The 17,727-nt window shown below is 40.2% G+C and overlaps 1 protein-coding gene across 3 annotated transcripts in view; it reads left to right on the top strand.

The window, feature by feature from the left end:
* The window catches only part of TMTC1 (transmembrane O-mannosyltransferase targeting cadherins 1), a 315,120-nt gene that overhangs the window by 194,525 nt on the left and 102,868 nt on the right, over positions 1–17,727 (top strand). For all 3 annotated transcript variants that reach the window (XM_005894561.2, XM_070371267.1, XM_070371266.1), the window contains one exon: positions 10,893–11,014. In XM_005894561.2, coding sequence (XP_005894623.2) covers positions 10,893–11,014 — 122 coding nt within the window. The remainder of the gene's footprint in view (positions 1–10,892; positions 11,015–17,727) is intronic.

Below are 17,727 nucleotides of genomic sequence, written 5' to 3'. Positions count from 1 at the left end.
AAATAACCACAATGGTGTGATCACTCACCTAGAGCCAGATATCCTGGATTGCCAAGGCAAGTGGGTCTTAGGGAGAATCACTGCAAACAAAGCTAGTGGAGGTGATAGAATTCCAGCTGAACTATTTCAAATCCTAAAAGATAATACTGTGAAAGTGCTGCATTCATAGGCTAACAAATTTGGAAAGCCTACAATGGCCACAGGACTAGAGTAGGTCCGTTTTCATTTCAATCCCAAAGAAGGGCGATGCCAAAGAATGTTCAAATTACCTCACAATTTTATTCATTTCACATGCTAACAAAGTAATACTCAAAATCCTTCAAGCTAAGCTTCAATAATATGTGAACTGAGGACTTCCAGATGTTCAAGCTGGATTTAGAAATGGCAGATAAACCAGAGATCAAATTTCCAACATCCACTGAATCATAGAAAAAGTAAGAAAATTTCAGAAAAACATCTACTTCTGCTTCATCGACTACGCTAAAACCTTTGACTGCATGGATCACAACACTCTTAGAGACATGGGGATACCAATCACCTTACCTGCCTCCTGAAGAACCTGTATGCAGATCAAGAAGCAACAGTTGGAACCGGACATGGAGCAACACACTGGTTCCAAATTGGAAAAGGAGTATGTCAAGGCTGTATATTATCACCCTGCTTATTTAACTGATATACGGAATACATCATGTGAAATGCCAGGCAAGATGAAGCACAAGCTGGAATCAAGATTGCCAGGAGAAATATCAAAAACCTCAGATATGCAAATGATACCACCCTAAAGAGCCGCTTGATGAAGGTGAAAGAGGAGAGTGAAAAACCTGGGTTAAAACTCAGCATTCATAAAGCATTTACAGGAATCATGGCATCCAATTCCATCACTTCATGGTAAAAAAAATGGGGAAACAATGAAAATAGTGACTGATTTTATTTTCTTGGGCTCCAAAATCACTGTGGACGGTGACTGCAGCTATGAAATTAAAGGACGCTTGCTCTTTGGAAGAAAAGCTATGATAAACCTAGGCAGCATATTAAAAGGCAGAGACATCACTTTGCCGACAAAGGTCTGTAGTCAAAATCATAGTCAAAGTTATGGTTTTTCCAGTAGACATATACAGATGTGAGAGTCGGGCCGTAAAAAAGGCTGATGCTGGGAAAGATTGAAGGCAGGAGGAGAAAGGGATGACAGAGAACAACATGGTTGGATGGCATCACCTATTCAGTGGACAGAGTTTGAGCAAACTCTGGGAGATGGCGAAGGACAGGGAGGGCTGGCATTCTGCAGCCCATGGGGTCACAAATAGCTGGACATGATTGAGTGACTGAACAATGTCAAGTTCATAGATAAACAGGTGAATATTTAAAAAGGAGTTTAGAGCAACAAGCTACAGAGCATGTATAGATTTAACATTTATAAGGTCTTTTTCCACTCAGCTTATTCACTGTTTCTCTCTGGTCACTAGAATATGAATGCACTCTTATTTTCCTTGATAAGAAGGGCAATCTCATTGTAGTATTTGATTTTTTATGTCAGAAATAATCCTTATTCTTTTCTCAAGCCTTCTTAAATATAATTTTGACTTATAATTTAGTAACTAAAGAGCAGTCAAATGAATGGCATCTTCCCCTATTGTGGCTGTGGACACAGATATGTCCAGAGGCAGGTTGTAGGGGAGAGTAGGTGGGCCACCTGAAAGTGTTCATTGAAATGGAATCCTTGACAAGGAATACACATTTCGTGCCACACATCCTGCTTCATCCCTGCAAACTGGAAATTTGTGTCTGTGTTTATGTGGCAATGGGGCTCAGTGATGCCCTTTGTCACAGACCTCAGTGGTGAGTTTTCTGGATCAGCCTAGCAATACCTTGGATATTGCCTAGCAATATCCAAATTGCTAGGTCTTGTCTTCTCTGTGTGTTTCTGCTACAAACCTAGGAAGACGAAAAGTGTTGAAATCTCCCCCATGCACACTCCCTTGACCTTGTCTTTGGATCCCAAAGCCCAAGGGATTGTGGGGAAAGAACAGGCTTTGGGCTGAATCAAACCTCAGTTTGAACCCCTTGATTTTCACTAATTGGATCAGTGTAGATGTGTCTTTAAGCCCTCTGAGCTTCAATTTCCTCATCTATATAACTGGGGATAATTACCTATCTTGTAATATTATCACAAAACATCAATGGGACAGGCTAAGTCAAATGTCTGGCATATGGTATTGCTTAAGAGCCTCTTGTTTTTCCTTTACCCTCTACCATTTGCAGCTTACCAGCTGGCTTTTATTTGCCCTTCTGCATGAGCCTTTCCCATAGCACATGTATAATAATCTATATGTTGAACACAATCTGAGATGAGATCTTATCTTGCTCCTACCTTTCATCTCTCTGGTCTTCCTCACAATTTTTTTTTTTAAAAATACACAGCTTTATAGTAAGTACTTCTCCATTTTTGTTCAAAACCACAGAGATGAAGAACGTTCATTCTTTTCTTCTCCCATGTCTCCATGAATTCCTATGATATTTTCATTTGAATCAGGAAAAAAATTTCTTGAACAGTATTTTTCTAACTTACTTAATTCCCTTAACTCCTTACTAGTGCTTGTTTATGAAAATGAATGGTGTTTTCGTGCACTAGACTGGTATTTTCCAATCACGCTTCTTCTAAAGTGCATTTTAAAAGATATTTGCTTTTATTTGCCTTTGAACATTTAAAACACACTTACAGAGAATGTAAGGCACATTTCCAAATAAAGTTTGAATTAGTTTATTCTCACTTGAGTAAAATAATCTGAGTGCTTCAGTCTTCCACCTGATTTGACTCTGAAACAACGTAATTGTGTGCTCTTGTGAGATAAGAAGTTTCAATCCCAGGAACTAGTGTTTGCAGGAAGATTCAAATGATTGATTAAAAGCAAATCAAACAAAAACTCTGCCAAAAAAAAAAAAAAATGAAATCCTTAACCCAAGACCAGAAATCAGAAGTGTTGGTTTAGGAATGCTCTGATTTTAATCTCCCTCCGACTCCGTTCATCAGTGCGACTGGCAGAGCTCCTCGGTGAAGAAACCTTGGCTTGGGACAAGCAGTGTTTAAATTGGCTCAGAGAAGACAGTGTACAAATCTGCTTTTGTCTCCAAGGAGATATAATTTCTTCATTCATTTCCCCTTTTAAAATTTTTTTCCCTGAACATTTATGAGTAAATTTTAGAGCACATGAAAATGAGGAAGTGATATCACCAGCTCGAGCCAAGTGTAGAATGTGTGTTGGCAGCTATGTTATTGAGATCCTGAATCAGAGCTATTTTTTCCCCAGCTTGGCTTATTCTGTTGATTTCAGACCAGTGAAGGAAAAAATTGCAAGTGGTACCTTTCCACACTTATGTGTGAGATGTGAATTGTGTTCATGTCATGGGCAGACTGTCCTTCAGCCTCTTGAGCATGTCACTGTGATCTAACATAGGGTCCCCGTTAACTGTAAATTCACCAAGGAGTTTGACAGCTGTAACTGAAGCTCTGAGAATAAGCTTTCAAATTTTTTTCTCTTTGTCTTTAAGACTGTCCCAAGATTCCTCTCAATTCCTCCATTACTGATATGTTGATCAGGTTCTAGATCTTGTTTGAATCATTAAGAAGTGGACTGTTGCATTTGAAATAACAATAGCAGTAAAAATTCAAAACTTTCTCTTCTCCCACTATTGAGTGATTGGTCTAAATATCATTTGCCAGATAAAGCTCTCTCAGATTGGCATTTGTCTTCACTGTTTTTATACAACATTAGAATTTTTCTATAATCTTAATGGCCTCAAAAAATGGTGGTTCACTCAAGGGCTAAAACATGCTGGAAATACAATAGTGCAAGGATGGGACCAAGTCAGGAGTGATCTGGAGCTGGCTTCAGTTGTCTCATGAAAGCCAGAGTTCTGACTACTTTTCTGCATCCACAGCTCTGCTACCATCTCTGTGCTCTTTAGTCAGAGCCCTGGCACAGCCAATGGAGTGATCAAAGGGTTTATGAAAAGACCTTTGCAGACCTTTACAGTGCCTTGGGCAAAATGGAGCTAACATGCCAAGGGACACATACCAGACGGCCTGAAACGTCAAAGGAAGGAACTGTCACCAACACTAAGTGAGAGCTCTGACCTTGGAGAGGATCCCTAGACAGGAGCTATGCCTGGAGTTAGGCAAACTGAGCCACTATCAGACAGATGTGGAGGAGTTGTTGTTCAGTCGCTAAGTCGTGTCTGACTCTTTGTGACCCCATGGACAGCAGCATGCCAAGCTTCCCTGTCCTTCACTGTCTCCCAAAGTTTGAAACTTGTGTCCATTGAGTCGGTGATGCCATCCAACCATCTCACCCTCTGTTGCCCACTTTTCCTTGCCCTCAGTCTTCCCCAGCATCAGGGTCCTTTCCAATGAGTCAGTCCTTCGTATCAGGTGACCAAAGTATTGGAGTTTCAGCTTCAGCATCAGGTCTTTTGATGAATAATCAATGTTGGTTTCCTTTAGGATTGACTGGTTTGATTTCCTTGCTGTCCAAGGGACTCTCAAGAGACAAAATGTGGTCCCCTGGAAAAGGGAATGGCAAGCCACTTCATCATTCTTGCCTGAGAACCCCATGAACAGTGTGAAAAGGTGGAGGAAGGAGGGGCTGTCCAATTCCAAGGAAAATATGAACAAGAGTGAAGATCAAGTAGATAAGAGAGCAGCCCATGGGGAGGAAGGAAGTTCAAGACACACTTGTACAGAGCTCAGACAGAATCCCATTGCCCCAAACAATCAAGCTGTTTCTGTCCTTCCACTTCTGACTTGCCCCTTCCCATGCTGGGCCCGAGTTAGTCTTCTGAGGCCAGCTCTCCATCCATTTCATGCAGTCTGTATTATCATCATTTGAAAGCATCGAAGGACATCTGTAGATTCAAAGCTCATGATATTTTAAATAAGCCTGAGCCTCTGATTTGCTCAAGTGGAGACTCACCGATGCATTTCCTCTGGACAGTAATATAAGGAGTTGAGTTTTCAAAAAATTATTAAAATATACACAAGCATCACAGGGAGAGCCCAGGTTTCCTCTTGCAGGAAGGAGACCTGGAGTCCTGTGCAGCTGTAAGGAAAATTTTTCACAGAAATAATGTGATGCATTTTTGCTGATTTGTAGTTGTAGTTATTTGTGAAGGACCCAAAAGTTTCAGCATTTGAGTTTATAACAGGGATAATAATACTCATCTCCACAGAACTGTTGTGAAGATTAAAGAGAATTTTTTAAACTGGCATAAATGTATTGCTTGCTTCTGGGTGGAAATTTGAGAGTCACTTAGCAAGAGAATGAGCGCAGCTCACTGCCCAGGGCCCCCAGCTTATTACAGGAGATGAGGATTCAAAACAAGAGATGAGGCAGTAAAGTACAGTCAGATAAAGCAACAGAGATTTCAATTGATTAAATAACTTGTCTTCCTCAATTAAAAACAATTTTCATAATAATATAATAGTGATTATTGAGTATTTTAATACACTGAAATATTCACAAGATTAAAATTGAATTTCAGTCATGTAAAAGATGTCATTTTCCCTGAGCATGAAAGTCCCACGACCTTTCAAGAGGAACACATGTATACCTGTGGCGGATTCATTTTGATGTTTGGCAAAACTAATACAATTATGTAAAGTTTTAAAAAAAAAAAAAAGAGGAGATAGTAGTTAGTAGCAATGAATGGAATGAGAAAGGCATGGAAGGGTATGCATACATCCTGATTAAAAGTACCTGATTAAAAATGCTGTTGGTCAACTCTGGCAGACAATCATAAGACAGTTTGGATATTCAAAGACTGAGGACTTCTCAGCCCAAATTAGCATTGCAAATACTGTGTTTCAGAGGGTGGCAAAAAGTACAAGGTTTCCATAGTAAGAAGTCTCTAAATTGAACCCCAGAGATGTATATGCAGCTTCTGTCACTAATCTTTCTTATTGCAACAGTTTGGTGAATGCCAACTATGTTTGTGCAGGTATCTGGATAAATTTAAGTAGGATGATGACTCCCATCAGGGAAGGCATAGTCTAATGGAGGAAGTAGACCCAAGAACAGATGAGAAAAGAGGGCCTCGTATATAGCCCTGCCAGTTGTCAGCTTGGAGATACCTTACTCCCAGGGCTGAAGAGGGAGCTTTATGGTCATCAGCTTCCCTGAAAACTGATAAATTAGATGCAGACAGCTAGAGCCTAGAACTGCCAAATGCATCCTTAGTGAAATATAACTGTGCTCTTTGTAGAACTGTGAGAACATGCTGAATGCACTGTTTTATTTATCTGTAACCTGTTTAGAGCTGAAAGAAAATATGATAATAGGAATGATGGTGATAATTACTATAATGAGGCCTGTTCTCTGCTGCTCTGGGAGGGAGCAGACTATGGTGGAGGTTGTCTGGGTTAAGTGAAAGAGAAGTTGTCTTCTCATGACCACTCGTGCACACAATGCTGGCCACGTGCATGTGCATCTATCTGTGTGTGTGTGTGTGTGTGCGCGCGCGTGCGTGCACACGCTTGTGTATATTTCCTCATCTGCGATTTGTTCTTTGAAAAGGAAACTGAGAGTAGGAAGGGGATGGGATAAACCAAAAGCCACTAGGCTAGGCTCAGATTTCAGAGCTGGGACTTCTCTGAGGTAATCTATGTTTCTGAGGAGATCACTGCTTTTCCATTAGTGACTCCCACAGATACATGGCTGTGCAATGGTGGCCGAGTGATTCTCTGGGCACCCTGACAGGTGTGTTAAGAGAATTTCATCTCTTTGCAGCTCAGGGAAATGCTTTTTCTGTCTCCTCTCGAGCCAGAAGAAAATCAAGCCTAACACCCACCACAGTGAATCTATCACACATTTTTCCTACAGATACAGTAGGTATCGGTAAACTTTCTTTTGTTTAACTGATCAGAGAAGTAAATTAATTTGTTGGAAGTTGCACAGTTAATCAGACAAGTAACGTGTATTTTTATTGGCTATATTACTAGCTGTTTTAATTCTTGTCTTTTCACTCCCTAGTGTATTTGGAATAAATTTCCAGTTGCCTCTTTCCTAGAAATGAATGCACTTCGTGTACTTTGGAAAATGACACACATCTTATTTTTCCCCCACTCATATTTTGTTTGCATTTCATCTGAACCTATTAGGTTGAGATAAGCCATAAATTATTTAGCCAACTCTGTCACATCTGTGATCCACAAGATACAAAATTGGATTCCCTTCCAGTCTTTCTCATTCTAGGAAGTTCAGCCACATCCATGACATATTTTCCCCTAATTTTACAACATTCTAATTGCCTGATCAACTTGCAGTTTATGTCAATATTTAGTATATTCTTGAATATGTTCTATCTCTCTTGACTGAATGGGGAGGAGAGAAGATTATCATCAGTTTGATTTGAGAATCAAGAACTTTTTTCATAAGTATTATTTCTCTTGAGATAAACAATGGAACTTCATTGAGTTTGGGCACTGTGCCACTGTCTTAAGTTGAATGTTTTGAAAATAAAGAAAACACCACATAAGACAGCCCTTCTGGTAGCACATTCTGTGGAGTGGTGGCCTCTGAACTCATAACTCCAATGACATTGACTTTAACTGATCAATAAATCTTTGTGCTGATCCAACCAACCCCACTGAGCCGTGAACTGCACTTACGTCATTTTATAGTTGAGGCAAGGAAGGGCTAATTACCTGCCTGCTCAAGGTGACTAATGATGGCAGGGCCCCAACTTAGATCTGGACATCAGCTTTGGGACACTGACTTGCTTTCCCTTCTATGTGTGTGGGACCCTTAACTTGTTCCCTGTTGCCTGTAGGTAAAAATCAGCTCCACTCAGGGAATACCAAACCCTTATAATTCGTTACCTGCTAACATGCACAGGGTTATTCCCTGCTTTGTACTTTCTGTATCTTCTGCCTGGAATGCACCTCACTGTGACCACTTCCCTTCTCTCCTAACACCACCACATTTACCTTGTGAGCATTCACTCCTCAGTCTTCAACCCCAGATTGTCCCCTCCACCAGGAAGCCCTCTCCATCCTCTCCCTGTCTCACACCCAGTTTCCTCTCTCATCTGGAACATTTATTCATTTATTGATTTATTCAACAAATGTTTCTAAACACTCATTAAGTGCCAGGCACTGAGCTGAGCAGAAACCACACACCTCTGAATACAGCTCACCAGCTCCTGTCCTCATAGAGCTTAGAGTCTGGTGAAGACAATAGAAAAATATGGTGAGCACACAGAAAAATATATAATTACAACTGGGATGAGAGTGAGGAAGGAAAGAAAGTTGGTGCCTGGAGCCTGCAGTCCCCAACTCAGCATCACCACTGCCTGCAGCAGTGGCACTCAGACTACCCACTGCAGGGGCTCCTGAACTGAGGGAGGAGATGGCCAAGGGGGCCTCTGCATGCCCGGGATGCCCGCCTCCTCTCCATCTAGTGGCTCCCAGAGCCTCGGGCTTCTGGTGAGTAAAGGACATAAGCATGTGCCACCACAGTGAGGAAGGCCTTTGGTCAGGCAGCAAGGGGTGATACTGGGGATGTGAAGGCAATGTCTTTTTCAGAGCTATGAGGGATGCTCACCAATAACTGCAATGAGCTGAGGAGGCATCTCATAGGGTAAAACACAATCCAGGGACATGGATATATCATGACCTGGTCAGGATTCCATCAGTCCCTCCCCTTGTCTTCATTCTTAGGATTAATTAATAGGGGATTTTACATTCTCTTTACAAATCTCTTTAGGAAGACACACTAATACTTTTGTAGAAGTATTTCAGTTTTTGAATAGTCCAAAAACAGAAAAGAGAGAGAGAGAACATCACTAATAGACTCAGAGGTCATAAGGAACACTTGGGCAAGACACTCATTCTCTGGGGTTTATTTTCAACTTTGTCAAGAAACATTTGCCTTTGTCAACATAAAATAGTAGTCACAACCTAAAAGTTGAGAGTTATGTTTTAATTGGTGGGAAATTTTAGGACTTTAAGCACAGGAGACAGTGTCTTATGTAACCCTGAGAGAATTGCTCTGTTGAAGCAGGGGGAGTGGGTGGGGGTAGGGGGGGAGCGGAAAGGGAAGTGAGGGGAAGTTGGTTATATAGAAGTTTGCAATAAAGGACAAGTAGTCTGAACATCAAAAGTATTTTATGAATTAAAGAAAACCAGATAGCCCAAGTTAAGGAATTTAGCGCTTTTCTATCCAAGGGAAGAGTCTGGGCTCATTGAAATCATTCCTTTCATATGCATCTCAGCTATCTGAGTCCAGTATTCTGTGTTTTTCACATCCTGAGTTCCTCAGTGCTCACTGTAGGGAGTGGCTGCAGCCTCATGGCTGCCAGATTGCACAGGTATTTTCTTCCTTCCTGAGTGACCTTAGGGTCAGGGATTCACATTTGGAGGGCCAGAATCACTGATATCAATATGAAGGAAATATTCCATTTCTCACCTTCATATTATAGGATTCTTAGGGTGTTTGTTCCTTATATAAACTTTAAGTTCTTGCACTGAAATATACTTTGTAAACTGAAAGAATAATATAAATTACAAAAAGAGTTTTCAGCTTTTAAATATAATGAACTTGCCACTTCTTACCTGTGTTTTTCCTTTAATTTAAATGCAGCATAGAATATATAACATTGCATCCATTTGAGTTGAAAGCTTGTTATGCAAATTTTTTCTTCTTTTTCTTTCATCTTTTAATTCTAAAGAGTATGGTTACTTTAGGTAAATTTTAAAAATGAGGTAATGACTTACAGAACCATTAATTGTTCAAGGGAAATAGTCCAAATCACATTTGCAACTTTATTATTCAATGTATTTTAATAAAGTCCAAGTATCAAATGTCTCAAGATGCTTAAAATCTTTTATTTTGTCTACTTAAAATATTAGTAGTTTGTGTTAGGGAGTCTTATTTATGTTTTTGAAATTTTTTGTTTAGTGTTTTGCAAATATTTAAAGTATTAGGCTATTTAAAATGTTTATAAGAAAAAGTTTAAAACAGTAATATGGAAAGTTCTATTTGGTTTTCCTCTTCAATTATTTTTAAAATAAAATACCATCCAATACATCTAGATTTGTTTTAAATGGATTTTCCTTCAAATGTGTCTATTTGGAAATACACACTACCTTTTACAGTGCCCATTACAACATATTATTTGGTAATAAATAAAAAAACTTTTGTTAGTTGTGACAAAAATATTTACAAATTTTTTATATATAATATAAGAGAAAGGTATTCTATCAGTTTAATGAATTATTGTAATGAATTTTTACTCCAAAAAATTTCATGGAATCAAGCAAGTAAATGCTTACTGTCTTACTTTGAAAGATGCTAAAAACACCTCAGCTCAAGTGATCTCCCTCTCTGTGCCCCTTATTTCGCCATTTGCATTTCATTTCCTTCTTGCTAAGATTTGCCTCCTCTGGTGGGCTTTGTGTGGGTTTTTTTCTGTTTATTCATTTGTTTTTAATGTGTTCTATTTTGAGAGAACAATAATTCTCCATGATGCCTTAGTGAGCTTTATCCTACCCAGCTGCTGTGCTCCCTGGAATGAGTTGCCTGGGGGCACAAGGACTCTGAAAGAAAGCAGACCAAGTAGTGTTACTGTAGAGCCAGCCCAGAACAAGGAGTAATGGTCACTGATTATGTTATGCAAATAGCAGATGTTCTGGGTGGCAAATATGTGTCAGGCAAACATGCGAATATTTCCATGAGCCAGAGGTTTTAGCCTGAAGGCTTTCTCTGATGAATCAGTACACTGATCAAAAGGTCCACATTGGTCTAGTTTATTCATTCCTTGAATAAGAACTTGATGGTTAAATGCTGACTGAAGTGGAATTAAACCCAGATTAATTTGTCCTCCACTGTTGTGTGTTTCAGAGACTGGAGCACAGGGAAGTTTTGGTGGGCTTGTTGTTCCTGGTTTTCCCGTTCATCCCAGCCAGCAACCTCTTCTTCAGGGTGGGTTTCGTGGTGGCCGAGAGAGTCCTATACATGCCTAGGTAATTACTGTTTCTGGTTTCCTCTTTACGAGACCAACATTGATGGCTCCAGAGAGACTGTTGTTTGCGTGTATCACAGTTAGATCCTTGTGGAGCTCAGGTGTTTATTACTTCAGCTTTAAAAACAGCCATAGAGGAAGCTGGATAATATTGACTGGAGTATATTCAGGATTTTAGCAGCAATCATTTTACCGTAACTTCTTTGTTCAAGTATCTGTGCTTATTAAACATAATGACTTACTTTATAGAAATATTTGTTAATTTGCATAAAATTATTGACTGTGTTAAGTAGCATGATTTTAATTGACTTCTATCTTCTTTTTCTCTCTTTATTTGTTCTTGAATTTAAAAACAGAAACAATCTCAAAGAAACTTGTCCTTGAGAAAAACATTGGTTAAAAGTTATAAAGGGCATTCAGACATGTATGATTACATAATGGCACTTAGCTTTGAATATTTGAACTGTGTGATGCTTGTCTGTTCTCTTATCTTATTGAAATGTCAGCATTCCAAGGCCATGTTTCTTTTCAGAAGCCTGAAAATGTCCCTGAAATGGTTCTGCCATTTATCTATTGTGTGACCTTAAGCAGAACATGATTTTTTTACACTCATTTCTTTTTAAACTTTAGAAAGTTATTTCTTTATTTTTATTTTGGCTGTGCTGGGTCTTCACTGCCACACATGGGCTTTATTGCCACATGGCACGTAGGATCTTAGTTTCCTGCTGCTACTGCTGTTGCCAAGTCGCTTCAGTCATGTCCAACTCTGTGAGACCCCATAGATGGCAGCCCACCAGGCTCCCCCGTCCCTGGGATTCTCCAGACAAGAACACTGGAGTGGGTTGCCATTTCTTTCTCCAATGCATGAAAGTGAAAAGTGAAAGTGAAGTCGCTCAGTTGTGTCCAACTCTTAGCGACCCCATGGACTGAAGCCTACCAGACTCCTCCATCCATGGGATTTTCCAGGCAAGAGTACTGGAGTGGGGTGCCATTGCCTTCTCTGGGGAATTAGTTTCCTGACTAAGTGTCAAACCCTCATCCCCTGCATTGAAAGATGCATTCTTAACCACTGGACCACCAGGGAAGTCCACAAACTGAATTTTTTTTTAACTTATAGAGCTTTATTTATTTATTTACTTTTGGCCACATCATGCAGCTTGTGAGATCATAGTTCCTTGACCAGAGATTGAACCTGACCCTTAGCAGGGAAAGTACTGAGTCCTAATCACTGGGCTGCCAGAAAATTCCCTCTCATTTTTAAAACAGAGATTTTAATAAGCTTTCTAAAATTAAGTGATTTTATGAATTATAAGTAAGAATGAACTTTTCTAAAAGGCAACAAAATAAATACAATAAACCAAAATATTATCAGGAAATTATTCATTCATAGTGAGTTAGAAATTTGTTAACTTTAATTTAAATAAAATTAATTTAAGTAATAAGAAGATTTAATTTCATTTATGGATATTGACTGAGAATTTTTAGATGCATATAATTAGAAATGAGTTTCATAACCTTGGACGCTCCTCAAACTAAGTACCTCACAGCTTTCCTAAGGCTTTACAGTCTCTTGTTTTGACTTGGTTAACGAAAAGGTGGCCTTTAATTTTCTTTATGTGTCTACAGCACAGTTTGGGAAGGAGATTATTCCTTGCTAAGAACTACTTGATAAGACAAAAATACAGCAGAATTTCTTTGCATTCTGTGTTGCCTTAAGATAACAAGCTTGTGAGGCTTTGTCAGTACTAAGGAATGTGGTGGGCAAAGGCAGACTTCAGTGTCTGTTCTACGTGTGTTTTCGCTTAGAGCAGCTGAGAGTGGCTTCAGTCTAGTTTTGTCTGCAGTACTCCTGATTCCAAGTAGAATCTGTATTCATTCTTCACTTAACAGATATTCACAGAACACCTGTCCCAGGCATATGCTCTACTAGATTTGAGGCTACAAAAATTAATGAATCTCTGGGTTTTTTTTTTTTTTCCACCAAAGATTTTAACTGCTGATTAAAAACAAAATGGCACCTTTCAATCTAAACACTTGATGGGTTGGATATTTTTTAAAATAATATCACAGTCTAATTGTATCCGAACTTTTGTTGAATCTTTATTGTATGTCAGTCACAACACTAAGTGTGTTATATTTATTTTCTCAGTTAATTCATGCTGTATGTGGTGGTTCGAAACATGTTCCTGCAGTCATAGTGCGACATGAGTGTGACATCCCTAGGTCTGTTTCCTCATCTATGTAAAATGAAGATAATGGCACTGAACTCAGTGAGATATTATAAACATTAAGGGAGATGGTCATATAAAAATCTATAAAATGCTTTGCATTGTACATGACTAGTAAATATCAAGTTGTTACTATTGTTGATGTCAGCTTTCTGAGGTAGCTGATACCATTATACTCATTTTACAAAAATAATGCCTGGGCTCTAAGTTAAGTAACTTGTCCAAGTGATATAGCTAGTAAGTGGCAAAATGGGAGATTATGGATCCTTGTCTACTGACCCGTCTGTCACCTTCCAGCTTACATTGCTTCTCTGATAGTAACCTCAGTATTCTGCTCAGTTGAAAAAGATGAAGAAAATCTGAGCATAGTTAAGTATTCAGCTCAACTCCATTTAGAATCAGCACTTGATACTTTAGGAGTCCTGAGATCTGAATCCTCAGCCATCGAGGTTCTGAGTTCATGGGCAGTGAACTTTTCTAATCCAAATACAAGAGAAAATTTTTTGAGGAAATGAAAGGCTGGAATTTTAAACAAGAGGTTAAATTTAATTCTTCTGTAAGAGAAACTTAGGTAAACATTATGAAAGAAAAAGTGAAAGTTAGTTGCTCAGTCGTGTCCAACTCTTTGCAATCCCAAGAACTGTAGCCCGCCAGGCTTCTCTGTCCATGGAATTCTGCAGGCAAGAATACTGAAGTGGGTTGCCAATTCCTCCTCCAGCGGCTCTTCCTGACCCAGGGATTGAGCCTCAGTCTCCTGTATTGCAGGCAGATTCTTTACCATTTGAGCCACCGGGGAAGCCCATAATATTGTCATCAACCATGTGTAAGCTATCTTATTTAAAGTCAGGGGTTCTGTCACCCCAGCAGGTGTGTCCTCCACCCACAGAATCATCCAGCTCTGGCCCTCCCTGTGCCGCCACGTCACAGCTAGGCGTTTCTCTGACTCCATTCCTTTTCTCCAAAATAGTCAAAGTGGTACCACTGCCCTTTTCCCACTAGGAATATGCTGATTGGGATTAAAAGTTTGAAATAGAAAGAAAACATCAATATTACCAAGAGCACGTGCCCGCCTCTCAGAACCTATTTGAATTTTGCTGCATTTGGCAAACTTGATGCAAAGTCATCCAAAAATCAGTTTCAGGAAACTGATCTTTATTAAAAGATGGCTGTCCTTTCCTCTCCAAGTTCCTGCATCTGTGCATTGTAGTGCTGATGCCAAGTCATCATTTTCTGAGGGTTTGTCTTTACTGCACAGCATCTCCTGTATTCAGATCCATATTACAGATGCCAAGGCCGTGTGACAGGGAGGTGGTCCTGGAGCTGATGAAGGGGGCAGGTGACCAGGCCAGATACACAGCTCTGAACACACACCTGAGAGTTTACTTCTGATTCTGAGAGCCTGGGGTCAGAGGAAGCTGAGGAGTTTTTGAGAGAGACATTGTACCTCTCATGAACCCCAGCCTTCCTTCATGGTCGCTGTTGTAATGAGTACCACAAGGGAGCCATATTAATTATGGCACTGGATTTCCTTTTATCTAAAGTTGTACAACTGAGTCAGAAATCAAAGTTTTTGTGGTAAAACTTCTGTACTATGACTTAAGAGACTTAAATAACTTCATTGGAGCTGGTTACCCATGTTGACAGTTTTCATGAAAAAGGGGACTTTCTCCTAAAAAGATTTTACCCAGCAGAGACCAGCTGCCCCATCTCAGTGGATGGTGGTAGACAGTTGGGTAAGGAGCTGCTGGAATCTTCTTCAGGGCTGCAAAGAATGTTACAGACACTGCAAGTGTCCCTTGGAAGGCGCCAGAGCACCAGGTGAAGCCAGTGCGTTTAATAAACCTGCACGCTGGCTTCCACGATGCTGAAGCATGTGTCCAAGCTTTTTAAACACACAGGAATCCTCTCTGCATGGCTCTCCTCCCATTATTGAGCTCAACAAGAAAGAGCCATTTCCCACTGCATTCATACCCAACTGCTTTGAGGAAAATATGCACCGTCTATTCTGGCCTTCTTGAAGATACAGATCATCATCTTTAATACAGAAGATCATCAATGCAGAAAATCTGTGTTATCTCCAAAACTTTAGCAAACAAAAGGAAGATGAAATTAAAAGTTCAATTGATAGGTAAATTTCCTGCTCACCGAATGTTCAAGTTAAGGATCCCATTCCGAGTTTTAAGATCCCATCCATGAACACTACAGAGGTCATGTTCACCCTCACTGAATCCGAGGTGGATCCCTGCAGCCCCAGGGGGCTGGTTTGGCCATTTTACAAGAAAACCCAGAATGAGTCATATCCACAGTTCTCTTTCATCCTCTGCTTTTCTGCCTAACAATGAACAAGTCGCTTAAATCTTTTGGCTTCTGTTCTCCCTCCGTCCTAACCTAGCGAAGACCCAAAATCTCACCTGCCTCTCACTTGCACTTTGAACTCTGTGGATAAAAGGAACAGAAATTGGCTATCTATTTAGCACACTGTTGTATGGCTTTAGGGTCAATGTTTTACCACCAAAAGCAATTGGAATAATCTTTTCTTCTGGTGATAAATGCCAGTTTTATGGATATCTTTTTTGAACAGGCAGGGGAGTTCGGGGCTTAAATCATTCTTTCACAGAAGTTTTGATCTCTTGTTCTTATCTCAAGAGTAGCATATAATTTAATGGCTACTTTTTGTATTTCATAAAAACCACTTTATAATGCTTCAAAGGACTAAAATTTCTTAGAATTGATGAAGCAGACATAGTTGTTGAGAGCTCTCAAATAAAATCATAGGATATGATCAGAGATCCATTCAAATGCCAGATTAAGGATGATTTATTTACTTCAGTGTCAAAGAGCAAATTCCTGAACTATTTTAAGAAAATATCTACGAGGGGAGAGGGAAGAACAGACAGGGGTAAGTGAAGGCAGAAACAAGAATGTAGATAGAACTGATCAAGAAAAACTGGGACCATGGAAGGAGAAGTTAAACAGATAACATGTGTTTGAGGGGAAAAGAGATACTATTTGAGTTGTATAGTTCTTCAGCTAATGGACACATCAGACATGGAAAATGGAAAAAAGGTGACTCATTTCCATTTTCAGTTCTGACAAATACCTTCAAATCACACCTACTAATACTTAAATGGAATTTGTAATCTTACACAGGTTATTTATTTCTCAGGATGCAAAATGAGACATGTTACTTCTAAAGGAACATTAGTCCTGTTATCTGACGCTGGGGACCCCTACTGATAAGCCCTCTATGCGTATGTTCCTTCAGAGTTGCTGGAAGAGAGTGATGATTGAGAGTGAATCAAAATTTTGCCAAATACTCAAATCAACAGAAAAATAATTTGCTATCAATAAAATCTTACGTTAGCACATCCAGTGGAAGGAAGACTGACTTGGGAATCAACATGCTGCCTGGCCATCCTGGGGATTACTTTCCTGTCTGTAAAATCTGAGTGTTGGCCTTGCCCGGTGGTCTGCAAATGTTGCTTATATCTTCCTGCCACGGTTGTCCCTGTCTGTGGCCACACTGGGGATTGAGAGCACAACCCTCCCTTAATTTCTTCTCCCCAACTCAGCTCCTCCTTCTTGGACATTTTGCAGTTTGGGAAATCTAAAGTCCAGTTATCAGGATGCCACATGGTCTTGAAGGTCCCTTTCAGCTCCAAAGTTCCACTCTTTGTGACTTGGAATAACCTTGGGTAAAGCCTGAATTTTTCCTCTTAAGGTTTGAAACACAAGTTTGTCCTGTACTGGAATGGGACCACTTGTGTCTGCTTAGTTTAAGCATGATGCCCAAGTAGGGAAAGGGAGACATGTCCCCTGAGGGTGAGACGCGAAGAGGAGGAAGTCCACCTGCCATGTGGATAGGCCCTCTGCAGGGTCCAGCAGAGGGCATTGGGAGTTGGTCCAGGCAGCCCTGGTGTGGGGCCTCCTCATGAACTGATGGGGCGTCCTTGCTTAGCAGCAATAAAGAGTACCTGCCAGGAGGAAATAGGACCCTAATCACTGGAGTGGGACAAGAAGGGGCAATGGCAGATGCTCCCGTTCAAGCCGTGATAGTGCAGGCAGCTTATCAAGAGAAGTTGCAGCCATGAGAACAGGTCAGATGTGTGCATATCCATATCAAGTCATAAGAAGAGACTCAGGAATTGTACTGAAGCCTAATATCTAAATCCAGGCTCAAAGCACAGGTCAGATTGCTCACAAGGTGACTGGTACTGAGTCCAACACGTTGAGTCCCTCTGCCGCCCTATATTGGGGTTTCAAAAGTCAATTAACATTGGTCTTCAGAATACCACAGGGTAGGGATGGGAAGATTTGACTCCAGTGTTTGTTTCTCTGCTCTTGCTGTGCCAGCATGGACTATTCCATCAGCCTCTTGAGACATCAACTAAGAAGAGAGATGAGATCTAGAAGCTGGATCTTGTCTTGTGATGGTTACTCTCCAGAGCAGGGCCCAAGTAGGGAGGGTCCTGGGCTGCACCAGACT

The sequence above is a fragment of the Bos mutus genome, chromosome 5, assembly GCF_027580195.1.
Source record: "Bos mutus isolate GX-2022 chromosome 5, NWIPB_WYAK_1.1, whole genome shotgun sequence".
NCBI lineage: Eukaryota > Metazoa > Chordata > Mammalia > Artiodactyla > Bovidae > Bos > Bos mutus.
This window is presented reverse-complemented; position numbering and strand designations above follow the sequence as displayed.